Source organism: Caretta caretta, chromosome 2 (genome assembly GCF_965140235.1).
Source record: "Caretta caretta isolate rCarCar2 chromosome 2, rCarCar1.hap1, whole genome shotgun sequence".
Lineage (NCBI taxonomy): Eukaryota > Metazoa > Chordata > Testudines > Cheloniidae > Caretta > Caretta caretta.
In genome coordinates, this window is record NC_134207.1 from 258,619,904 (window position 1) to 258,646,936 (window position 27,033).

At 40.6% G+C, this 27,033-nt stretch overlaps 1 protein-coding gene across 6 annotated transcripts in view; it reads right to left on the bottom strand.

The window, feature by feature from the left end:
* DLEC1 (DLEC1 cilia and flagella associated protein) overlaps positions 1 to 27,033 on the bottom strand; it is a 54,551-nt gene that overhangs the window by 5,451 nt on the left and 22,067 nt on the right. For 5 of the 6 annotated variants that reach the window (XM_048837476.2, XM_048837473.2, XM_075126030.1 and 2 more), the window contains 20 exons: positions 26,475 to 26,667; positions 25,067 to 25,125; positions 23,610 to 23,781; positions 23,064 to 23,157; positions 22,686 to 22,816; positions 18,275 to 18,433; positions 16,327 to 16,466; positions 15,935 to 16,088; positions 11,973 to 12,083; positions 10,721 to 10,851; positions 9,816 to 10,004; positions 9,205 to 9,272; positions 6,380 to 6,531; positions 5,391 to 5,506; positions 4,545 to 4,615; positions 4,029 to 4,246; positions 2,594 to 2,746; positions 1,451 to 1,573; positions 632 to 726; positions 444 to 528 (listed from right to left, as the gene is read on the bottom strand). In XM_048837476.2, the coding sequence (XP_048693433.2) occupies positions 444 to 528; positions 632 to 726; positions 1,451 to 1,573; positions 2,594 to 2,746; positions 4,029 to 4,246; positions 4,545 to 4,615; positions 5,391 to 5,506; positions 6,380 to 6,531; positions 9,205 to 9,272; positions 9,816 to 10,004; positions 10,721 to 10,851; positions 11,973 to 12,083; positions 15,935 to 16,088; positions 16,327 to 16,466; positions 18,275 to 18,433; positions 22,686 to 22,816; positions 23,064 to 23,157; positions 23,610 to 23,781; positions 25,067 to 25,125; positions 26,475 to 26,667 (2,614 nt within the window). The remainder of the gene's footprint in view (positions 1 to 443; positions 529 to 631; positions 727 to 1,450; positions 1,574 to 2,593; positions 2,747 to 4,028; positions 4,247 to 4,544; positions 4,616 to 5,390; positions 5,507 to 6,379; positions 6,532 to 9,204; positions 9,273 to 9,815; positions 10,005 to 10,720; positions 10,852 to 11,972; positions 12,084 to 15,934; positions 16,089 to 16,326; positions 16,467 to 18,274; positions 18,434 to 22,685; positions 22,817 to 23,063; positions 23,158 to 23,609; positions 23,782 to 25,066; positions 25,126 to 26,474; positions 26,668 to 27,033) is intronic. The other variant, XM_048837474.2, reaches the window with a different exon arrangement.

A 27,033-nucleotide genomic window follows, 5' to 3' on the forward strand; every position in this document is an offset into this window, starting at 1 on the left:
AAAATGTAAAATAAAAATATAATAAAAGGTTTAAAAACAAAATTTGATAGAACTTTGTGAATCACCAAAATTCACAGACATGCTGGGAGCTAAATCACCTTCATTCTGCTCCAGAATCTTTTAAAATCTGAAAATGAATAATTGTTTTGATACTTAAAAGATCACTACGGTAAATTAACCTAACACAGAATAGCCGTCTTCCTGAAATAACATCTCCCTTCTTGACTTACAGGTAATTATACTCTAGTCTCCTCTGGCCTAGTTTGTAGTCTACCAAAAAAAATAAAGGTATTGCGTTGTGGGTAAACATTTAACACTGCATCACCAGGACGTGGTCAGTAAAAACATTATTTTACAGCAATGTGAGTGTTGCCATGAATGATCTTAACAGCTGAGCAGTATATTTAAATACACCTTAATATAGTAATATGTTAGATACTCACTCCAGAAAGGGGTTGATTTGGTATGAGATCACTTGCCATGGAATGAAACACCATTCCTCCATCATGATCCATTTCTATAGTTAACCTGAACGTAAGGAATCACAGGCTGTTAGAACCCTTTCCTTAGTCTCTGATTTCATTTAGTTGTTTACTGTAAGTTTATGACCTGTCGGAGCTGTTGTACTCACAAAGCAGGCTTTACAAAAGCTTGCAAGTCCATTCGGAATGGTGCAACTCCATAGCCATATGAACGAGTCACCTTGCCAGGTATCCCTTGTGCAAGCTGATAAGAAAAGGAAGAATACATGAGGATCAGACTAATGTGTCAAAGCTGAAGCACTAACTTCAATCTGAGAGGGTGTTTCTCAAAGCTGTCAGCCATAGATGAACTCTGGCAGTGTTTGGCCTATTCTTTGTAGTAAATTATGCTACCTCTATAAAAATTCTGTGAATAGCAGAATCTGAGCTATATTTGCATTTTGAATGCAAACAAAAATTCTTAATAAATTAGGTGAAAGCCTCTCATTAATATGGGGGCAACTCATATGTTCTAAAATTTTATAAAATTTCTTTACTAAATATTTTATTATAGTTAATAACACTTTGTGCTTCACAGCTGAGGATCTCAAAGTTCTTTACAAACATTATTTAAGCTTTGCAGCAGCCTGTAACTTGTACTCCAATTTCACCAGGGAAGAGTCTGATAGAAGATAGGTGACTTGTCCAAATTCACACAGTGAATGAGAGGGAGAGCTGGGAATAGCACTCAGGAGTCTAAGTCCTAATTCCCTATTTCCTTATTAAAAACGGTTTTAGTATAAATTAGCTGTGTGTGCCGTTATTAGCTAATCAGTAGCAGAAATCACCATTCACCACCTGCTCCCCATGTTGTAAGGAATAAATAATAAAATAGCTTCACTGTTACTGATCAGCATTCAGTGCAGAAAGAAGCAAACGGAAGTGACAATACCACTTAGCTAAATACTTAGCTGTGCTAGTACATTTACCTTGCTGTCTAGACTCATGAAACCCAATGCAAACCCCTCACATTCCGTTTTGTTAATGAGCTTTGGTAACGTGAGTGGAGTGAAGGAAATATGGATGGAGGCACTGCCACCTGCAGGAACAACCTGGAATCAAAATATTATACAGACATTTAGCTAAAGCAAATGAGCAGTTTTGCATTATGGAAGCATCTTAACAGATCTACATCTAAGGTTGCATTGAGCTTTGCAGTTAAAGCATACATAATCTCTTTGGGCTGCTCTATGCCCAGACTTGCACAAAAATGACAAAATATGAATTAAAACCAATGTAACTATTTCCATGCAAATCTATGTGGGTACACTCAACTTTAGCCACTTTTATTCTGAAATAAAGGGGTCCATGCATACACGTGCACCAAAATAACTAAATTAGTTTTAAGAAACTGAATTAATTTTCTGAGAACTTAGTTAAGTTTCTAATTACTGTTGAGTTCCAAGAATTTACAAATGACCCCTTTAAAATTTTCTTTTATTAAGTCTAACCATGTACTTTAACCCTTCGGCAAAGAAGTTTCTTACATTTGGGAATTGAAAATTGATACACTGCTAGATTAGTCCAAGATTTAAGATGTGGTGGGTTTTTTTAAAAGTTCATTAATGTTCAAATTTTTGATGTATGGACACACACACTCATAACTTTGTTTCCAATAAACTGTTTGTCATTTTTTTCCTGTCAAATTTCTGAGCATATTTTATTCTAGATCTTGTGGTCCCTAATTGATTTTGCATCAATTATTTTTGAAGCAGTATGAGTTATACAGTATATTTGTACAGGATGAGTCACCTGTGAAGACAGCCTGAGGTCGAAAGGCCTGCATTCAAGCTCAGCCAGTTATGCTTGCCTGTTCTTCACAGGGCAAAGGACCTGCTTCCAGAGCTTGGTACTTGGACTTCTTGGACCTTGGGAAGTCTGTTGGAGACCATTGTTATCCTGTTGACTTCCTAAGGTCTGCAGAAGTATTTCTCCACACCTTCTTTAAGATTTCGTTTTTCCACTGCTCTTGCCCTGTACCAATGAAAAGCCTTCCCTTTCTGTCCCGTCTCCCCAGTCCTATACAGTTGGCTATTTGCAAACTATAAGGACACATAAGAGCCACAGCTTACGATTTGTGTAGGAGTTATACAGTAGGGATAGTCAGAAGGAAACCCTTCATGAGCTTGTACAAGGACAGAGATTATTTTCTTTTGATTATTTACTGGTCTCCAGACTTCAGAATCACTCCTTCCTTTCTCTTCCTTGTTGTCTACATCTGACTCCTACAGGTATGAAAGGGTAAGGAATGTTACATATTCAGCACAGGACTATGGGAAGGCAGAACCATCATTCTCAAAACAAAAGGAGAGAGCAAAAATAGCTAATATCATTTTGTCTCACTTTCCAGCATAAACCCTGGTTTCTCCCATTAAACACTGTGACTCGGGGTAACTCCTGCGGACGCTGGATGCCCTGACCTCCCACTGAAATCAATGGAAGGTCAGGTACCCCAATGCTGTTCAGATGACAGCAAGACTGAGCCTTAGGAGTGTCTTGCTCATCATGCAAAGCAGCATTCCAGCCCATGGCTTCCTAGATTAATGTTTTCAAAACAAAAAATAGTGTTGGTTTAATACCGATACATAGATTCTAAGAACAGAAATTACCATTATGATCATCTAGTCTGACCTCCTGTATAACAAAGGCCAGAGAACTTCTCCAAAATAATTCCTAGGGTAGATCATTTAGAAAAACATCCCATCCCGATTGATTTTAAAATGGTCAGTGTTGCAGGATCCACCATGACCCTTGATAAATTGTTAACAATTTTTAATTACTCTTACCATTAAAAATTTATTAATTTCCAGTCTGACTTTGTCTAGCTTCATCTTCCAGCCATTGGATCATGTTATATCTTTCTCTGCTAGACTGAAGTGCCACTTATTTAATATTTGCTCCCCAAGTAGGTACTTATAGTCTAATCAAGTCACCCCTTAACCTCTTTTAAAAAAATGACACATTAGCTCCCTTCCAATCTTCTGGAACTTCCCCTGTGGCCTCCACAACATCCTCTGGCAAGGAGTTCCACAGGTTGACTGTGCCTTGTGTGAAGAAATACTTCCTTTTGTTTGTTTTAAACCTGCTGCCTATTAATTTCATTTGGTGACCCCCTAGTTCTTCTGTTACGAGAAGGAGTAAATAACACTTCCATATTTACTTTCTACACACCTGTCATGATTTTATAGACCTCTATTATATCCCCCTTAATCATCTCTTTTCCAAGCTGAAAAGTTCCAGTCTTATTCATCTCTCCTCATATGGAAGCTGTTATATACTTCTAACCATTGTTGTTGCCCTTTTCTGCACCTTTCAAATTGCAGTGTATCTTTTGAAATGGGGCAGCCACATCTGCCCGCAGCATTCAAAATATGGATGTAGCATGGATTTATACAGAGGCAGTATGATATTTTCTGTCTTATCATCCAGCCCTTTCCTAATGATTCCCAGCATTCTGTTCGCTTTTCTGATAATGGGGTTTAGAAAACCAGGCTGCCATGACCTTACATCATCTGTCACGAAGGAGACTGGAGAAATGGTGTCTGGGCTGCTTGGAATTTTATCCCAGTTTAACACAATTTCAGTCTCTGAGGCGCTCGCAGTTGACTCAATCTCATTCTCCTCTACGTTCTTCATAGGAAAGTGAGGGCCATAAAACAGCAAGAGGTCCACCAGCTTCTCATGATCTTTTTCTTGATTGTAAGTTTTCCAGTCCATGCGAATGTCTGAATGAAAAAGGAAAGAACTATTAATCTTAGTCAGGCCAACAATAACATAGCTTTTTTGGCCCTTGAGAAAAAGTGGACTAGTTTGACAATGGCACACGGACACACGGATGCCAAGTGCACTTAAGTGGAAGTTTTTTACTCTCAGGACCAGTCAGGGATTCCTCAAGGATCAGAAGAGCGTAAATGTGACTTAAACCCATCTTTGCCTGTCACTGGTCTTGCACTAGACACAGTCTAGCCAGGTCCATGGATCCCAGCCTAGCTCGTATATCTTAGAATATGAAACCAGCCTTACCACAGGGAGTGGGGTTGTTGAGTCTGATGCAGCGGGTGACAGTATCCCCACCAGAGACATGAGCACCAAACCTGGAAAGGAGGAATAAGTTAATATTACAATGTGCAATTGTTAAGTCAACTCCTAAGAATTTTTCTTTTAAATGAGTCATTAACAAAGTGGAAACAGATCAGCTTAAAGAGTTACTGTTGGCAGTTTGTTGTATTGGAAACCAGATAATCTACAGTCAATCTAGGAAACAAAGTTATTTTGTACATTCAGATTACATTCCATTATCCATTCCCTCCATATTCTGATGACATAGTTGTCTCAGACTCGTGTGTGTGAGCAAATGTGCTTATGAAAGATGGTGGATAAAGAAGTCAATAGAAGCGTTGGAGTGGCAGAGGCTACCTCCTCAGTGACAGGAGTAGCAGGACTTTTTCCACCATTGGTACTGGCATGCCAGTGATCTCTGTCCATGCTGGCCCTGAATCAATTGAGCCTGGAATGACTGAAATTCAATCAGTATTAAACCCCGAGAAAACAGTCTGGAAGAATGGTTGGTAGCATGGTTGATGAAGGATTTAGGAGATGTTGTATATGGAAACAGGGCATTTTACAGTCATGCTAGGAAACACAAACAAAGCGGTATGCTAAACTTATCTACATCAGATAAGGCCTTAGTGTAATGTTTGACTGTCTAAACAAAATAAAGCACACACTGTATTTTGACAAATATACCATTGAACATTATCAGCCTTCTTACTGAACAACAGCAAATGACCAAAAATGAACACTGTAGGCATAGTCTAATGGCATTTGAAACGTCTGACGTCCTTACAAACAGCATTTGGGGGGCTATACCTGATTATTGGTATCTTTGTTTGGTGTTCAGTCTGGGGTCCTGTCATCTGCAAGAAGATTGGGCAACCTTTCACAGTCATTTGCATAGGAATTAATGTAGGCCGTAAGTCTCCCACCTAAGAAAAAACAATGCATCTTGGCAATTAGAATTAAATGCTACCTTAGAACGTGGGTTACTAAAGTATATCGTAGCCTTTGAGCCAAATGGATTTTCAGTTTTTTTTAACTCTCTCTTTTAAAGGACATTAGTGAAGTGAGAGATCTAATGAGGACTCTTGTCACCAGAAAAGTCCTGTACCTAATCTATTGGTCATTCTGCTTAATGCCTTTCTAAGGCTATGGCTACACTACGAGGCTTTTAGCAACACGGTTTTGCCGCTACAGCCATGCCGCTAAAAGGCACGCCATGTAGCTGCTGTTTGTCAGCAGGAGAGAGCTCTCCTGCTGACAAAAAACTTCCAGCCCCCACGAGATGCAGTGGCTTTGTCGGCAGAAGAGCGCTCCCTGGTGACAAAGTGCTGTTCACAACAGTGCTTTTTGTCGGTAAAACATTCGGGGTGTGTGTGTGTGGTTTTTTAACACCCCGGAATGACAAAAGTTTTGCCGACAAAGTGCCAGTGTGGACAAAGCCTAAGAGCCCTTCCACCAGGCACAACAGCACAACATATTGGGTTGGTGGAGCCGAGTAGCGACTGTTACAACTGGATTTTGTAGATGGAACAAAACTATGTTGTGGAACTCTGTTACAGCCTTCTCAAAAAAAAGGCCTTCAACATGTGGCCAAAACCAGATCCATACATTTTAACAGGAGAGGACAATTGTCAACTAAACCTTGTCAAAAGAAACAGTCTAGAAAAAGCTACTCTGAATCTTCATTGAAATCCTGACAAGCAGAAGAATGTGTTTTAGCAAAGAGGAATTTGGGGAAAGACAATTGGCCTCAAACTGACCATGCAGATTTGGTTATCAGAAGAAAAAGCCTCACCTACCCTACAGATGAGATCATCATGGTACTCTCCCCACATGTTGTTATAAGCTGTTATTTCTATAATTAGCTGCTGGAAGGCTTTCAGAGTTCCTGTGGAAGGTTGGGCATGGAAAGCCACTCCTCTCCCATGAGACAGTAATGCCAGCATAAATGCTGAAAGAATAGAAGAGCATTTGATAAGATTTCTAGGAAATGGAATAAGGTTTGTTTTTCAAACAAAATACATGTTCAGATCATCAGCTGGTATTAATCAGGGTAGTTCCACTGGCTTCAGTGAAGCTATGCCTATTTACAAAGTTGAGAATTCAGCCTCTAGAATAGTTTCCCAAACTTTTCCTGTTGTATACCCCCTTCCAGAGCTGCCAGCAGCCCACATACCCCCTTCCAGATCTACCAGCTGCCCATGTACCCCTACCCTTCTTATCACTGATACTTTGTGTGTTCTTCTTAACACTATTTGTCTTTAGCCATCTGTCTGTATTTCACTGTTATATACGGATATAGGTATAGTGCAATGTATACAACCGAAAAAAACCCTAAGTTCTGAGCTCAGATAGACTAGACTGGACAGTTGCTGGGCAACTGAACCTGCGCTGTACAGTGATTGGAGGTGAGGGCTCTGTACGTCAGCATCTCTGTGTATTTGTGTTCTCACTGGTACATCTTGAAGTAAATTAACTACCGTACTTTATATAACAAATTCCCACAGAATTTTAAAGCTTCGTCTGAGTAGCCTATTATGAAAATGCAATAAATAAAATAATAAATAAAATCCACCATTACACAATTTCTCCTGCATACCCCCCAGTGGTGTCTCACATACCCCAGGGGTACATGTACCACAGTTTGGGAACCACTGCTCTAGAATCAAATCATTTTCACTCCAGCTTCCTATTCAGTGGTTCTCAATCTGTTTTTATATTACGGATCACTTGTTAAGACAAAGATTCTTCCAAGGACAACCTCCCCTGCCAGCCTCCTAGTTCTGCACTTTTCTGTCACAAATGTAATGCTTGATTACATGAAAAAGCAATATTGGTAAGATGAAAGTAAATTGACTCCAATGGGATTGGAGTGACTGATTGGTTAACTTCGTGATCTATGCTACCTATTTATTTCTAGATGTCTGCTAGCCCTCTAGTTGTGGTAGCGTCTGGAAATCTAAACATCTAACAAACACCTGACTAAGATATTTAGCAAGCACTCCAGATGTAGATAAGGACTTGTTTGTTTACTTGATCAAAAAAATGTCCCAGAAACCCCAAGACGGTCCTGACTGGATAATACGTGGTAGGAGGCATCACTTCTTGAAAACAGAGATGCTCTGCTATTGACATAGATGCAGCTCCATGGACCATGTGGAAGTGCATCACAGGATACAACGTGAGAACTAATGTTAGGCATTTACTTCTGGGGAAATTCTGCGCCAAAAAATTAAAAATTATGCAAAATTCTGCATATTTTATTTGTCAAAATAAAACAATATAATCACACCAGTTTACATTATTTTTGGTACTTTATTTCAAAATTCCTGTCAGTCAGTCAGTATGTCTGTAACAATACAGACAATGAAAAAGATTCAGGAAATGTTTTTTGACAAATAGATTCCTTACTAGGCATATAAATATAGAACTCTGAGTAATTAATTTAAATGACAATACAGACCCTATTTCCCACACCCCTCAGAAGCAGGGCAAAGGCTTGGGGGAGTCAGAGGTACCAGAGGAGCTGAGGAAAAAAGGATCCTGGGAGTGTACCTGGAGGGTTGTTGGTGGGAGAAATATGAAACAGGGTTTTTTGGGGGAGGAAGGGCAGGATTGTTAGGCAGTTGGGGCCTCTCCCCCAGACAGACCCTTGCTGACTCCTAGCCTCTCCCATTCAGTCAGGCACATCTACCCCTGTCCCCATGTGGTCCTGCGCCTGTCTGTCCTGCCCCACTAGCCCTTAGTCTGTGATGCCCCCACCAGCCCCGTGTGCCCCTCGCTGCCTGTCCACCCATATCCCCTGTCTTCTGTCCTGGCCCCACAGGCAGGGCGCTGCAAGGAACACAGTGTTTTCTCTTCCCTATAGCAGCAGGGGAGGGCCCCAGAGTGTCTGCTCTGTTCTAGAGCCACAGCGGACCCTGGTGGGCAAAAGGTGTAACTGCAGCAACTTTCCGGCAGAAGTTATTTTCTGTGGCACATGAATTATGCGCATGCGCACTGGTACAGAATTCCCCTGGGAGTAGACCTTCTATCGCATCTTTTAAATTATGTTTCATTTGCTATTGGCTAGATTCTGATATCACTACTCACTCATAGCACCTTACTTTATAAGTAGTCTCAATGGCTACTTGTGAAGTAAGGTGCTCCTGTAGATGAATAAGGGTATCAGCGTCTGATTCTTTGTACTGGTATAATACCTTGCACAACGGAGCTGTGAACCTTCCTGATTAGGACCTCTGGGAGCTACTGCAATATAAATAATAAACAACAAAGGATCAAATCCTGTCTGGTCAGTCCATCCAACCCTACTAAAATCAATGAGGCTACAGGGGATGGAAATCAGCTTGGAATTTGGCCTAATTTTTTTAAATTTTAGAGCTTGTAAAAAGGACCAGATTGACTGCCCTGGGGCCTGGACTCCTCTATCTACAGACTAGACACTGAATGCTGTGGGCAAGCCCCACAATGTCCACCAGTATGTTTCAGTCCTGTCCTGGAGGCCCAAACTCTAATATAAAGGGATTTCCATTTCCATTCAGCCCTCTTTCCATAAATGCTGTTGCTGAGTGTGCCAATTGTGAGGAGATATCTTTCTGGCCAATAAAAATAGCTTTTCTCATACCTGATTGTGCTCTCTTGGCTCCATCTCTTCTGGTATGTGCTGTTCTTTTCACCAGGCTGGCTGTGGAGCTTGTAAAAGGAAAAGACTCAATGATAAGTCCGTGAGCCGCACAAGTCTTTGCTAACTTTACAAGCTAGTTCAACCAAACTCCTAGATTGTGGGTAACTATTGCTCAAAGACAGACCTCCTAGAATCACCTGCTAAATGAATTTTTAAAATAGCTTCTTTATATGTGAAGCCATTTAAATGCCAAGACACAAGTTCAGGATTCCGTAAGCCAGATCCTCAGCTGGTGTAAATCAGCATAGCTCCACTAATGTCAATAGTGCAATGCTATTTACACCAAATGAGAATCCTGCCCTTTGTGTTTCCTGCAAAAGTTGATGGCCTGCAACCATAGTACCTCAGCCAGAGGATTCATCATTTCTCATAAGCAAAGCAAAGTCAACTCAAGAAACACCCAGTATTGCACGAAGTGGCATGGCAATAGGGGATTGTCCCCTCACACCAGTATACCTCCATTTCAATGAAATTATTCCAAATTTACACAGCAACATGAAAGGAAAATCAGGCAGAGAATCTGATTCATTAGCAAAAAAGGCACAACTTACAGACTGTTTCCTTGTTCCTCTGTGGTAACTGGACAGCTACTGAAATATTCAGCTTCTAGTGTGAATGGAGCATCGATTCCAGTATGATTGGTAAGTATTAGTTGGCGTGTTACTATGCTCTTCAATGCAACTTCAGATCCAAAGTCCAATAGAAGATCTTGAGGACTTCGTAACATTTGCTTCTCATCACTAAAGATAAAAGTGACGTCAGATATTAAAGCTAGCACTCCTCTTTCTTCATAGCATAGAAACAGTTTAGGCAGAGTTGAGATTTCCAACATAAGGCAATTTTGATGTCCCTTGTTAAAAGGACCAGCTAGCCTAAGATTTATACCACCAGCATTTGCCAGTATTGGTTTCCCTCAATTATATTCCTGTAGGAATTTATTTCAGGTGTAGTGATTATGCTGATCTGCCAAATTAAAACTATTTCTGGCTCACCTGAAAAAAAGAAACAACAAGGACTTAAAGTACATCCTGAAACAGAGTAGTCATGTTAGGTATCACAAGGATACAATTAAAAATACCAGGCAGACGTAGGCTTTGAAATTATCAAGGAGAGTTGCATTTGTTACATACCAGATTTGGCAATGTGGCAGGAAAACTTCGAAACAGCCCAGGATATTTGATCTTAAATTGTATGGTATAGAACTCAATACTTTAATATCCATATCTGAGAGTTAAATTTACATATTTTAAACATTGCAGACAGTTACTTTGGCTTGTGAAGGTATGATGGGCATAGGATCCCCATCCCTTGGCTGGCAGCGAGAGGGCTAATTCTTTCACTCCAAGCAGAGAAAGCAAAGATATTCAATCAGAATATAGATGGACTATTACAGTGTATTAGATGTTAAAAACCAACAAACAAGTCTGGGTGATTATTTTATAACACCTTCATTTACCTGGTAACGTTACTGTCACAAGGTATCAAGTATGTGACATGCAGTCCCTTTACTTGGCCAGAAATGCCCATAAAAAGAGGTTCAATCATATCTTCTATGCTACAGCAGAGGGTAAGGTCATTCAGCTCATCCTAACAGGAGAAAGTCACATCTTCTTTGTAAATGGAGTCAAACATACAGACGAAAGATGTCATCATCAAAAATGTATTAGTAAAACAGGTAAAAATCTTACTGGATTAAAAAAACCAACAGAATTGCAGGGGAAGACTGAGAAGTTTTACAGGTTGCTTGACATGGATTTCCTACCAAAACACTGCATCAGATTTGTTTGGTAGTAGATACCAAATTAAAAATTTGCTGATGTTACTGTATGTTTTGCATCAACATCAAATACTGTAAACCTAAAAATGCACCATTACTGATTTTTGCCACATTTTCTGGTAGAAGCCTGTCTTTTCAGTGCAGGACTGCTTGTGGAAATGGAGCTCATTGTCTGGACACATTAATTCTGACCTCCCTCCTTTAAGTTTTTCCAGGTAAGGAAGAGTTAGGATATGTCTACACTACAGATGCTACAGTGGCATAGTTATGGCGCTGCAGCTGCACAGCTGTAGCACCGTAGTGTAGACACTTGCTACAGTGACGGAAGGGGTTTTCCCATTTCTCTCAAGAGGATGAGAGGTGGTAGGCAGGTCGACAGAAGAATTTTTCTGTCAACCTAATGGTGTCTATAGCAGGGTTTAGGGTGACAATTATGTCTCTCGGAGGTGTGAATTTTTCACACCCCTGAGAAATGAGCTAGATTGACCTAAGTTTTAGGTGTAGCCAAGCCTTAGAATGAGAGAGAAAAATGGTGAGAATTAATGTAAGGAAGATGTTTTCAGGACCATAAAGTAAAATTTAATCAATTTAATATGTATTAAGAATAAAGGTCAAAAATAGTTTTGTATATTACAAAAGCAGCATTAATCATTAAGTGTAAAGAAAAGGGCATAGTAGAAAAAAAAATAAAACAAAGCAGCAAGCAAGCCGATTACAAAGTCAATTTAAGGTGCCTATAGTTTAAATCATATTATTATCTTCTGTCTTCAATCATGTAGTCTATAAAGCATATCTGAAAGGCAGTTTGAGACAGATTCTATGCACAATTGCATTGTACTGTACTTGCAAATACTGTTTTTGCCACATGGTCTTGAAATAAGAATCCCAGTGTTCTCTGTGCTATTAAAATTAGACCAGTTTTTAAACTTACCATAATATTAGCTGTTAGCTCTATACACAATTCTTTTTCTTCATGTGGGCCCAAAGTGCCATTTCTTGGGGAGACACTGGCAGAGCAGAAAGCTGACTGACTTCCGATAAGCTATCAAGTAGGATAAACACTTGAACATTCAGTTAACTGTGATGAAATCTACTCCATTAAAAATTCATCTCCAAATTGGAAATGATTATCAGGATGAAGCAACACAGAGAATCTATATGTTTCAGGAAAATGATAGATCTGATATGTAGAGTCTGGACACACTTTACATGCACTTTAATTCCACTACGTTCAGTTACTTAGATGCTTTTGTCCATTACTTTTTTTTTTAATAGTAATTAGGGCTGTCAATTAATCACAGTTAATTCACGCAATTAACTCAATTTTTTTATCACAATTAATCGCACTTTTAAACAATAGAATACCAATTGAAATGTATTAAATATTTTTGGATATATTTCTACATTTTCAAATATATTAATTTAAATTACAACACAGAATACAAAGTGTACAGTGCTAACCTTATATTATTGTTTTTATTACAAATATTTGCACTGTAAAAATGATAAACAAAGAAATTGTATTTTTCAATTCACCTCACACAAGTACTGAAGTGCAATCTCTTTATCGTGAAAGTGCAACTTACAAATAAAGGTTTTTTTTGTTACATAACTGCACTCAAACAACAAAACAATGTAAAGCTGTAGAGCCTACAAGTCCACTCAGTTCTACTTCTTGTTCAACCAATCGCTAAGACAAACAAGTTTGTTTACATTTACGGGACATAATGTTTCCTGCTTATTTACAATGTCACCTTAAAGTGAGAACAGGCGTTTGCATGGCACTTTTGTAGCCGGCATTGCAAGGTATTTACGTGCCAGAGGTGCTAAACATTTGTATGCCCCTTCATTCTTTGGTCACCATTCCAGAGGACATGCTTCCATGCTGATGGCATTCGTTAAAAAAAAATGCAAATTTGTGACTGAACTCCTTGGGGGAGAACTGTATGTCTCCTGCTCTGTTTTACCCACATTCTACCATATATTTCATGTTATAGCAATCTTGGATGATGACCCAGCACATGTTGTTCATTTTAAGAACACTTTCACTTCAGGTTTGACAAAATGCAAAGAAGGTTCCAATGTGAGATTTCTAAAGATAGCTACAGCACTCAACCCAAGGTTTAAGAATCTGAAGAGGGACGAGGTGTGGAGCATGCTTTCAGAAGTCTTAAAAGAGCAACACTCCGATGCGGAAACTACAGAACTGAACCACCAAAAAGGAAAATCAACCTTCTGCTGGTGGCATCTGACTGAGATGGTGAAAATGAATATGCGTCAGTCCGCATTGCTTTGGATCATTATCGAGCAGAACCCGTCATTGGCATGGACACATGTCCTCTGGAAGGATAGTTGAAGCATGAAGGGACATTTTTAACGCATCTGGCATGTAAATATCTTGCAACGCTGGCTACAAACAGTGCCACACAAACACCTGTTGTAATTTTCAGGTGACACGTAAACAAGAAGTGGGCAGCATTATCTCCTACACATGTAAACAAACCTGTTTGTTTGAGCGACTGGCTGAACAAGTAAGACTGAGGGGACTTGTAGGCTCTAACATTTTACATTGTTTTATTTTTGAGTGCAGTTATTTTTTTTTTACATAATTCTACATTTGTAAGTTCAGCTTTCATGATAAAGAGATTGCACTACATTATTTGTATTAGGTGAATTGAAAAATACTATTTCTTTTGTTTTTTACTGTGCAAATATTTGTATATTTATAATAATAATGTAATATTATAATATAATATATATAACATAAAAATAATAATATAAAGTGAGCACTGTACACTTTGTATTCTGTGTGGTAATTGAAATCAATATATTTGAAAATATAGAAAACATCCAAAATATTTAAATGAATGCTATTCTATTATTCTCTAACAATGCAATTAATCGTGATTAATTTTTGTAATCACTTGACAGCCCTAATAGTAATTATTATTATATGTACACTTTTCCCACACAAGTCTGCCTCCAAAGCCCAAATGTGGTATAGAAGTCCAGAATGAGGGATTTCTCAGTTACCTCATAATATAATCACAGAATCATAAATTAACTCCAATAAATCAATGGAATTCCTGACACAGCACAATACGTTGTGTAACATGCAGGCTAAGTGTGTCCTGTCGCTTCTCTAGTGGCCAGTCAACATAGAGAATAAGATAGATCTACTGCTCCCAGTTAACAGAGTTACTCCTTTAGCTGAAGGGGAAAGGATTGTGCCTTAGTCCAGGGGTTCTCAACCCTTTTCTTGCTGAGGCCCCCCTCAACATGCTATAAAAACTCCAGGGCAAAGCAGGGGGTGGGAAGGGGACCCTTGGGCATAGGCATAGTTTGACTTCTACTTTGGGAGGTGAGGGCTGGTGGGGCTCGGGCCAGCTCCGCACAGGGGAGTCCAGGGAGGGAGCACCACCTCCACCCCCTGACTCACCTCAGCAGGCCACCCAACCTGTCTGGGTTGTGGAGGGCCGCAACCAAAAAATATAACTCAAAGGGGGGACTCAGCTCAAAAATTATGAAAACCACTCAGGGTGCAGGCAGGGGGGCACCTACGGGCTGTGTGCAGTGAGGGCTGTGGTTCAGGGTGCAGGGAGGGCATAGCTAGGGGCTGTGTGTGGGCAGGGAAGTAGCGCAGGGTGCAGGCAAGGGATAGCCCCGTGCCGCTCCTGGCTGGGGAAGGGGGATGCTGGCTTCAGCCCCGCACCGCTCCCAGCTTCAGCCCCACGTGCGGCTAGGGGCACCGGGTTTCAGCTGCGGGACCATGCGGCCCCCCTGAAAGGGCTCACAGACTGCCAGGGCGCCACGGACCCCGGGGTGAGTACCGCTGCTTCAGAGCAAGAGTTCCCAGATTTAATTCCTGCTGATGACCCAATCAAGGGGTCACCACACATAGGACACATCGCAGAAGTTATCTTATTATTATTTTTTATTATTTGTATTGTGATAGCAAATACAGAGCTCAGCCCCTATCTTGTGTCATAGAATCACAGAATTCAGAGTTGGAAGAGACCTCAGGAGGTCATCTAGTCCAACCCCTTGCTCAAAGCAGGACCAATCCCCAACTAAATCATCCCAGCCAGGGCTTTGTCAAGCCTGACCTTAAAAACTTCTAAGGAAGGAGATTCCACCACCTCCCTAGGCAACGCATTCCAGTGTTTCACCACCCTCCTAGTGAAAAAGTTTTTCCTAATATCCAACCTAAACCTCCCCCACTGCAACTTGAGACCATTACTCCTTGTCCTGTCCTCTTCCACCACTGAGAATAGTCTAGAACCATCCTCTCTGGAACCACCTCTCAGGTAGTTGAAAGCAGCTATCAAATCCCCCCTCATTCTTCTCTTCCGCAGACTAAACAATCCCAGTTCCCTCAGCCTCTCCTCATAAGTCATGTGTTCCAGACCCCTAATCATTTTTGTTGCCCTTCGCTGGACTCTTTCCAATTTATCCACATCCTTCTTGTAGTGTGGGGCCCAAAACTGGACACAGTACTCCAGATGAGGCCTCACCAATGTCGAATAGAGGGGGATGATCACATCCCTCGATCTGCTCGCTATGCCCCTACTTATACATCCCAAAATGCCATTGGCCTTCTTGGCAACAAGGGCACACTGCTGACTCATATCCAGCTTCTCGTCCACTGTCACCCCTAGGTCCTTTTCCGCAGAACTGCTGCCTAGCCATTCGGTCCCTAGTCTGTAGCGGTGCATTGGGTTCTTCCGTCCTAAGTGCAGGACCCTGCACTGGTCTTTGTCGAACCTCATCAGATTTCTTTTGGCCCAATCCTCCAATTTGTCTAGGTCCCTCTGTATCCTATCCCTGCCCTCCAGCGTATCTACCACTCCCCCCAGTTTGGTGTCACCACTGTCACAGTAGAAAGTCACTTACCTCTTCCCAAAAGTATTTTGCCGGCAGCAGTGTCTGGTTACAGAGTTTGACAGTAGCTTGCACTGGAACTCCGACAGAAATGTCACTGAACACCAAGTGACTAGACACCAGACACGCCCGGGGGGTCTGAACTTCAACAAGAACAGGAAGATGACTGGAAATAGACCCAGAAATGGCCCAGTTTTACTGTTGCGTAGTTAGTGAATTTACACAGACATTCTGGGAAGCATGAGGGTAGTGTTAATTTAGCAATATGTGTAATTGAGCAGCTTATTGATATATTACACTGCTCTGAGTGCTGCAGGTGTGGGTCATTGTCCGTGGTGTTTCAGGAGACAAAAATATCAAAACTAAAATATGGCTTAAAGGAAAACTTCCATTTTTTTCCTCACCTTCCTTCTCCATTTTCGACATCTAGCTCTAATACTGTCTGGAGACGTTGACATAGCAAGGACCTGAACAGAACTGACACGCTGCATTTGCCCAAAGGAGGTAATTCTCCATCAGATGGCTGAATCGTAAATGGGGATGCCTAGGTGATAGAGAAACAGATGTGAATGTCACTCAAAACCTTGCTAGGCAATGTAAAATGCTGAACCCAAGTTCTCAGTTTGGTAAGCGCTTTGCATACCATGCAGCTAAAGACCCAAACTGAAGAACTCAGGATATCGATCAGGAGACTGAGAATACAGCACATGACATTATGGATCTTCCACTGTTTAAGGTAAGAAGTAACTTTTAATTAACTAGATAGGGTCCCTCATTTAGTTCTGCTAGCCTGACCCATTCTGTCCAAGAAAGCTGTGCTTACAAAATGTCTTTAGACCAAATTTTGGCCAACAATCATGTCCAACTTCTACTGACTACAGTAGGAATTACATGAACAACTCGAAGGGCAGAATTTTGCCTTCTTTGTTTTAGAGATATGGACCTACAATGATTCTTTATATAAAAATAAAAAGCATCTATCCCAGATTCTAGGTGCCCTAGACATTTATTTTAAAACACAAAGCATGACAAATCCAGCCACAAATGCAACCATATGCTAGCAATAATCAGATATCCGATACAGCTCCCTATGCTCCTCAGAGTCAACCCTCTGCCACCAGCCTCCCTACCCCCAAAATCCTGGATTTGTAGCATGGTCTGAAGGTCAACATATTCTGGCTATCACAGACCAAAGTGGGGAGTGTGTTCCAAAGCAAACAGGCCCTCCTGGGAAACACCCTGCCAGCAGCCCCTTCTCTTTTAAACAAGAAACCTCCATCTTGCTTCTGCTGACCTTAACTGCAACTGTATAATATGAAGAGAGACATGATCTTTCAAAGTAAGTAAGTTTCAGGCCTTTATATGTCAAAGACAATCTTAATCATCATCTTAATCCAGAAACTCATGGGCAGCCAACTCAGATTACAAAGGACCAATGTAATGTACTTGCTTAACAAATTTCCAGCATCAGGCTCCAAAGAGATTTAATATGTACCCCAGGCAGAGTATGACAGTGGCATGAATCACTATGTCCAGATCTTTCCCTTGAAAGAACATGGGACCAAATCTGGTTTTCAGTGAGGGTGGCAGAGATACACCTTCCTGTTCATAATAGTTCTCTGTTCATAACAGCTACGAATGTACCAAGATGGACAGTGCCAAAATATTCTGGGGAGCGAGACAGATAAATCTGGCACTGGGGACAGGTACACAAGAACATTAGTGTGACCACCATTTTAAACCATGTCTAAGCCAGTTCTTGGCCAACAGATACTATCTAAGAGAAGAAAGATTTCCTCGACAAACAATGGGGTCAAGAATGTGGATGGAATATATTTGATACGTAACATTCTAGGTGATCATAAACAATGCTTTTGGTATTTTGTTGGGTATGAAGTTTTATAGTTGTTTTTGTGACAAATTTGCACTTTTTCAAATGTATTGTTTAATAACCATAAGGCCCAATCCTGCAAGGTGCTGATATCCTTCCAGGAGGCTCCTATTAACAGCAGTGGGAGTTGAGGTCATTCACTGCCCCTGAGGATATGCTCAGCATATCACAGAATTAGGCCAGCAGGGAATTTGTCCTAGGCACATTATAAATAGAAACAAAGAAAAATAGCTAAACATTATTGCACTTAATAAGACTTGTGCTGTACTTTCTTGATGTGCAAAAATCAGTTTGTTCATCATCATAAGAAAACTGAAAATTACTTTTCTGATTTGGGGGATGAAATTTAGTGCCCTGGGAGCTGAGACACAAATGATAAAGAAGATAGTGTAGCTGGTTCTGGGCAGAGTCGTACAGAACTATATTACCAGTCTTATAAAGAACCTCTTGGAACGACTTACATCTTCGTTCCTTTCAGCTAAGCAAGCTTGACTTTCTTGCATTCTCCACCATGCTGGCAATTGACTTAGGTTTTGAATCTCAAAGGTACTTAACACATTTTCTCCCAATTTAATCAAACCTAAATGGAGTGATGGAACATCGATAGAGAGAGCTGGACCCTAGGACACCAAGAAATATACATTAAAATGGATATCAATACCGAAATTGCCTGATTAAAAAGCATACATTAGCTAAGATTTGTGTTTACATTAACTTATAACAGAAAGCAAAGGTTCAGTTTCTAATACAGAAGAGATCATAAAATCATCAAGAAAATATCCTTCTGACTAATACATCGCACTACACTGAGATTTCATTTGTGGCCCGGGAGTCCCTCAATGCTAACAGGCAGACGGCAGCCCATACCATAACTCACCTCTGGCCTGATACAAACACATTCCTCCACTGTTGGCATAATCTGTATCTAAAAGGTGTCATGTAAGGTATGCAAACCAATAACATGCTGGTCATTAATATTATTGAATGATGAATGTATGGGTGGTGTATAAACAAATATAAATGTGTGCTGGAAATATGTTCTTAAAAGGTGTTTTGGAAACAGTCTGTCCTAGACAGGCCTAGACTCTAAGCCCAGCCTGTCCTAGACAGGCCTGTCCTGGCCTGTTTTCCTATGTCTCCAGTGTACACTGAGCCAGGTAATACCTCAGAAGACAATGAAGATTACATCTACATATAAGATAAAAAAAGCCATCAAGCTAAATGCATGGGGTGGGGGAGAAGACAACTTAATGATTATGATGCAGCCTTCCTGGCTCTTGAAAGGGTGACAGTCGACCTTGGTAAATATAAGCAGAAAGAGAGTGACAGTCTGGCATCCATCACCTGGGAGATAAAGGGGAAGCAGCACCTTTTGAGTTCCTGAAGAGTGGATCCTCTTGGCCTGCACACCAAGAGTAGCTGGAAATGACTTTTGGTGAGAAACCTGCTTCAACAAAATTGTAACTTGCTGAAGTTAAGTTTTAGTCACTAGAAAGTGTGTTTTGTTTTATTTGTAATCATATCCGTGTCTTCTATTCTTACTTATTATCATTTAAATACGTTCCTTTTAATAGGCAATCCATCTCAGTGCTGTGTATTAAACGGAAGGGTAAAGTCCTCAGCTAAACTAACAGCTCTTTGCTCTTTGGAGGCAGCAAGCTTAACAACCTCTGTCAGTATCCAGTGAAAGGTATTGGATACTGCAGGTCCAGGTCAGATGGTTTTGGGGGAAACTCGGGACTGGAAGAGCTGTTGGTGTTATCCTGCAAGGAGTAACCAGGCTGAGGCCATTGTGCAGTGAGCATGCTTCTGGTGTCAGGGCTCTCAGCCAAAACTGCACAGTACAGAAGCACTTAGGGTTACAGGACAGGTGGTGACAGAATCGTTACTATCTGGGTGACATTCATGCCAGTACTTTTATGTGAATTTAGTACTCCTGAAAAGGCTTCTGATAACCCTAAAAACTGCAATCCTCTTTTCGGGCCTGATCCAAAGCCCACTAAAGTCAATGGGAGTCTTTCCATTTACTTCAGTGGGTTTTAGATTAGGCCCTTTCTGCAAAGAACATATACAGCACAGGGAACAGCAGAGGAAGCCTGCCCATACTGCCTCACCTGTATCTTCCCTATGCTGTGGGCCAGACTTCTCGAAGGCCCAGGCTACCTGTCTGTAGCAGCAATTTGCAGCCACACAATTTGGACCTGCAAAAATGAACTGCGGGCACAAACTGCACCCACAACTCAAATGTGCCCTACCTACCCAATTGTGGGCATAAACTAGATTACTCCGATTTCTCTTCATCATTTATTTGAGGGGTACAAACTGTATGCAAAAAAAAGGAGGCAGGCCCTTTAAAAACTTTAGCCCCTTGAAAATCTAGCCTTGTACTTCAACCCGAGGATTATCTCAGAGCACTGCCTATACCCTAGAAAAATTACTAATTAATTATAAGAGTGTCAGCCCTGGGTCCTGTCTCTGTTCCCTCAGAACAAGGTTGAAGAGAGTTTGGCTGCCTGCGTAGACAGTGCCACATACATTTGGCTTACACTCAACTTGATGGCATTTATCTGTTTCTGTGTATGAAACACAATAACACCTAATTAATTTCAAAATGTCCAGAAATGTTTTAGGCAGCAATGGTCAGAAACCTATTGACTCTGGTGAAAACTGGAAGAGGGAAAAGGGGGACACATGAAGCCCCTGGCATCTGGTTAGCGGAACAGCAGCTTTAGCCACCTCTGTAATTGTCTCAGAGAAAAATGGAAGAACTGGTTGATGGCAACCATTAACACCTTCCAGCATAAAAATACCCCCCATTTCATTTCTGCTTATTGTCCCAATACAGTGTAAAATGCTGAATGACTTATCTTCCAGACAGAAAGAAAAGAAATACGATGGGAGGGAATGGGGGGGCATACACACAGCCCCTAGCATGGGTCGGGGAGAAGAATGCAGGGATCTTGGCATGGGGGGAAGGATACAGAGGTACTGGCATGAGAAGACAGGGGTAGGTACACAAATACACAGTGTGACACTGCACCCCATAATCTTCACAGTGATATTATTATGATATGATTATAGCATAATTATGATGCATTTTATGCAAGACGGGTTATGTGAGATGTCATTGGAAAGGTTATGATTTGCTGAACATGATTATCCTATTTGTATGCATGTATCATTTTTGAATACATTGGAAGGGCCAATTCAGAGCAATGGGCCATCAGGAAAAAACAACAGGCCTTAGGAGAAGCTTATCCCCCACCTGGTAAACCTTCCTGTCAATGCTCCAAATAGGTTGTGAACGATGGCTGCTATGACTCTACAAGGACATGTGATGAGACCACGTCTCTAGACTCCATCTTGGGATGTCAGTATTTTTCCACAGACCAGTCTGGAAACCAAGCTTTGGGAACAAAGGATTCCCACCATATGCAAAAGTTATATAAGGCAGGTAGTGACATCATCTGGTGTTCTTCGCTCCCCACACAAGAAAACTCCTGAAAAGACCTGAGGAATAAAGACTGAACTGGGAGAAGTGCTGGACCCAGACTAAAGGGATTTTTAGCCTGTGAATGAAACACCTGGGGATTCCAAGCTGTAAAGCAAGTGCAGCTTGCCCCTTAAGAAACTACAGCCTGCTTGTATCATCTCTTAGGGTGAGAATCTGCTATTCATATCTAATCCATTAGTATATTACGTTTAGTTTGCGGTTTTGTTTATTTGCTAGGTAATCTGATTTGATCTGTTTGCTATCACTTATCACTTAAAATCTATCTTTTGTAGTTAATAAACTTGTTTTTGCTTTATCTAAACGAGTGAGTTGGAGTGAAGTGTGTGGGAATCATAACTCAGGGGCTGTTGCGTAACAAAAGCTGTTGCATATTCCTCTCCCCATTGAGGGAGGGGGGTGAATTTTATGAGCTTACGCTGTACAGTTCCCTGTGCAATGCAAGACGGTATAATTTTGGGTTTACACTTCAAGGAGGTGCATGCCTGAGTAGCTGAGAGTAGCCTTCCCATGCAGGGCTGGTCAGAGAGCCTGCTTGTAACTGCAGCTGGGTGTGTCCCTACCTGTTTGTATGCTGGTGAAAGTGCAGGCTGGAGGGCTTTGTAGCTTGTCACAGCAGTACAGTGTGAGAGGGAGTCCAAGCTGGTGGGTCAGGGGGCTCAGTGGTACCCCAGTTCCAGGTGGAGAGCCCGGGAAGAACCCGTCACACATAGATCCTATGGCATGGGCAACCCTGGTATGGAAGGCATGTGGGGATGGCGGAACACGGAGCACAAGAGCTCCTGACATCACAAGGGGAGAATGGGGGACAGTGGTATAGGGGGAGGGAGGAATGGAGGACACACATCCCCTGGAATGTGGCAGAGGGGGCAATGAAGGGGCATACAGAGCCTCTGTAATGGGGAGGGAGAATGGGAGACGCTGGAATGGAGGGAATGGGATAGGGTGCAAACAGAACCCCTGGCATGGGGTAGGTGGAAGTGGGTTGCAAGGAGTCCCTGAAATAGAGGAGGAAGTTAGGGTAGCATAAAGGGACCTTGTGGTGGGGAATGGAAGAATGCAAGGAGCCCCAATGTGTGCCATGAGCTCAGCCTATAGAAGCAACGAATTGTGCAGCCCTCTAGTTTATGTACACCTATTACAATAAGAGTTCTAACTAGTGATGAAATAAGGGATTTCTTCTAGGTATTGGACTGAGACCACCAACTCATTTCACATAGGCCACTCACCAACCATTAGATAGTACCAAACGTCAGACACCCAAAAGGTGAAAGGTTATGTTTATACATATATCATTATATCCCATCATTATCAGCTCTCTCAGCCAGCCCATCCTCCTGAAATGTTGTATGTGTTGTCACCTTAAAAGCAGCCTCCACATGCAGCACAACTGGCTCCACAGAGTGTTCGATTTTACAATGCAGGTTATGGCTGGCATATCCAGGTTTGCTTCCAGTAAAACTCAATTCAAATTCACAGAATTCATTGGCTTCTAGAAAAGAAAAATTCAGTTTCTTCATAATCATCATCTTTCCCCTCCTCCCCACTTTACACGGCTAAATCCCCAAAGCCTTTGAACGTCAATGGGAAGACTCCCATTGACTTCCATCTGCTTTGGATCAGGCCCTAATTTCACAAACATGTTGACAACATCACACTCTACCATTTCTTTCTTAATGTAACACTCAACAATTTAAATATTTCTACTAATAATTATTTACAAAGCACAGAAACTTTACCTAACACTCCAGTATAAGGTTCAACTTCAACTATATCATGTGCACTGATTTTTCCCCATGTATATTTGATGGATGATTTGCTGTTATTCCACATCTAAAACAATTGAAAAATTAATGAGCTAAATAATGCACTTTATGCTTTCACGGGAGTCTGCAAAATGCCAATATGTTGTCAATAGTGCTGCCTTAGAAACAAGGTATTTCAGTGTTTGCACTGTTTCAATTTTATCTTCAACAGTGAACTCATGTCAAAACCATTCTACTATAAACATGCTAAGATCAGTTTTAGGATGTGACAGGTCTATCTAGTTATTTGCATGGCCTGTATCACCATAGTACTTGAACCCCTTCCCTGAAATGAATCAAGAACAAACAAAAAACATAAAACCCAAGAGTTTAAAGCAACATTGATGGTTAAAGTTAAATCCAGAAAAATGTGGCTAACCAAAGCTACTGTTAGAATACAGCAATATATGCGCTCCCATTACGCCCATGAAGCCTAGTTACATGCACTGAACAACAACATAAAGGTAGAAGCAAACAAACCTTAAATGTTTTTTTTACATTTACGCCAATAAAGTTTTCTCCAGGGATGATAATGATATAGGGTTCCAAAAGGAGTTGAAATGGTTCCGTTGAACCTTTAACTTCTATTTCCAGTGCAATCACATCATCTGTTCTGGATTCTGAATTTCCAAGCATCACCTGCTTTTCTGAGCTGTGTGAGGAAATCATTAGAATTACTGAGCAGATTTTGCATTTATATATGATCTGATCTAGTGTGATATAGGGGGTTTGATTTGCCTTTAACTTACACTGAAGTGAATCAGCTGTAACTTTACTGAAGCCATGAAATAAAACTGGAATGACAGGAGAATCAGACCCAGGGTATCTAGTGGTTAGAATAGGACACTGGGAGTCAAGACTCCAGTGACCTATTGCCTGGTCTGCTACCATATTGCCTTGTGATAATGGGAAAATGCTTAGATTCAAATTTTTAAATTGTGTGTCTCCATATTGGGGTGTTTTAAACACCTAAGATCAGGTTCCCCACTCAGTTATATCCAGAATAAATCTGTTGGCTTCTGGATATACACCAGTGTAATTAAAAGCAGAATTTGACCTCTAGGATGTGACCCTCAGAAGTATTGAGCACTCCTAGCTCCCAGTGACTTCAGCTGAAGTTGAAGGTGCTCACCACCTCTGAACATCAGGTGTCTAAAACTGGACACTTAAAAATCAAAGCACCTAAAATTACAGGCCACTTGTGGAATTGTGGGCCTGTAATGTGCCTCAGCTAAAAATCATGATAAGAACATTCCCTTCCTTATGGAGGTGTTGTGAGAATTAATATTCGTAAAGCACTTTGAGCTCCACAGGTGAAAAGCGCAGTGCAAATACAGAGGGTTACTGATGGGTGAGAGCAGTGTACACTGCAGCTAAACTTTACTACTGCCAATTCCCATAACAGGTCTCTTTTGCAATTGCTCATAACCTTCTCAAGCAAACTGAGTCTGAGAGGAAGTTTTCCATGGCAGGCCTCAACCCTGGCAATAAATATTTTTTGGCTGATCTTCTTTTGAATTATACAAATGTGGAAAATATAATCGTCCTTCCTTCTACATGAAACGAGTTTAGTCATCCCAGTTCAATTTCTACTGAGCAGGTATCCATATCACAAAGACCACTATGACAACTGGCAATAATGGGCAAACTTGTTGGTAGTCTCAGCAGAAAGGCCACGGAATTAATGGGCATGGAGACTGAATTACCTCCTGCCCACATAGGTGGTCCCTCTGGGAAGTACTAAAGCATGTGGGAAAGCTTGCAATGATGCTGTCTGCTATCTATTCTGTGGATAAATTATGTAGCGTTGTCGATCCAGGACCATTCACAAGCATTACAATCACTAGAGAAATAAACCACCACCAATAAACTTAATGCTAATAATTTAATTACACTATTATGTGTCTGTTGCATGTCACTACTGCTTCTCAGCTTACCTAGGTGGCTCTGGGATGTCCCTCAGTACAATTTGAATCACACTGTGATAATCTTTCAGCTATATGAAAGAGGACATAATTTAAATCATTTATGCTGAGGTATCCATCTCCCCCCCCGCAATCAAGAACATTTAAAATGGGGAAAAGTGGATGCAAAATAATCTATAATTAAAAGTTAAAGGACTACAACTATATTGCATGGTTACAAGAAAAATACTCGTTACAGTAGAACCTCAGAATTAGGAACAGCTTGGGAATGGAGGCTGTTCGTAATTCTGAAATGTTCATAACTCTGAACAAAGCGTTATGGTTGTTCTTTCAAAAGTGTATAACTGAACATTGACTTAATATAGCTTTGAAACTTTACTATGCAGAAGAAAAATGCTGCTTTTAACCATCTTAAATGAAACAAGCACAGAAACAGTTTCCTTACCTTGTCAAATCTTTTTTTTAAACTTTCCCTTTATTTTTTAGTAGTGTATGTTTAATACAGTACTGTACTGTATTTACTTTTTTTTTAGGTTTCTGCTGCTGCCTGATTGCATACGTCCAGTTCCAAATGAGGTGTGTGTGGTTGACCAGTCAGTTTGTAACTTTGGTGTTCGTAACTCTGAGGTTCTACTGTAATTCAGACTTTTACCTTTAATTTGCCCTAGTATATTACATACTGTAGACAAATATCTGCGAGATTTCCCTAAATCAAGAATAAAATTACTTTAATGCCTTAACAGCTGAAGTATTTGTCTATCCATCCCACTAATATCAAAATTCAGAGGTCATCAAACTCCAAACAGTGCTTGAAAAAGAGGCACTGTTGTACCTGTTGGCAGTACTAAATTTAAAGATGGCTCTTCTTTTATGCTAATAGTGTGAAGGAATGACATACAGTCGGACCTTAATACTGTAATGTGTTACAAAGAGCTCACTTATTTATAAATACCAGTAATCTGAATAATGCAATATGTGTCATTTTATGTTTTCACTAATGAAACATTTATTAATTCAGTTTTCTATTAACCTGTATTAAGATCTTTCTTAAACCACAATACATTCCACTCCTGTTTAGGCAGTTATGTGACCCTAATCACCCTCAACTCTGTAATCTGTTTGGATCAAGTCTTTTTAAATACACTAACCCAATTCTGCTCTGATGCCACTGTAAATCTCAAGCATCTCAGATGAAGTTAATGGAGCTGAATCAGTATAAAACTGAGATCAGAATCAGGCTCGATATTTTGCAACCAAAACATATTTTCCTTTAATAACGCTGTAGATTTTTAATACTATGTATCCCAGCATCACAACAGTTGATTAAACTTAATTCAAAAATCTCTACAGCAAGGTTTTTATGACTTGCATAAAAATACACAGCTGGAATTTATAGGAAATAAGAAATCTTGACCCGTACCTCCTGCGGAGCATAAGTGAGAATAAACTCGTGATCAGTGTGGGGCTGCAGAATTCCCAGGTTAGGATTTATAGAGAAAGCTGACTCTACATCTAGGTGGTACTTGACCTTTGCAAGGTCCCCAGTTTCTTCAGGCATTAATGGTTGCAGATTAGGCTTCATTATCTGCCAGTAGAAAGGAAGTTCCACATGACTGGAAATAGATTAATAAACAGAAAAAGACTATAATACCAAATATTTAGATAGATTTTTTTCTGTAAGATCATAGTATAAAATTGTACCACAGTCCACAATATCCTTTTCCTTAAAGATCATAAGAAAATCTCTACTAGTCACAAAACTGATAGAGTTGTGTAGGAAGATTGTTACAGTATAAAAATACAAGGAAGCTGCGATAAACTATATAAGTATTGAAAAGCTATTAGCACAAGATGTGGACAAACTGGAGAGAGACCAAAGGAGAGCAAAAAAAATCGTAAAAGGTTTAGAAAACTTGACCTATGAGGAAACGTTAAAAAACTGGCCATGTTGAGTCCTGAGAAAAGAAAACTGAGAAGGG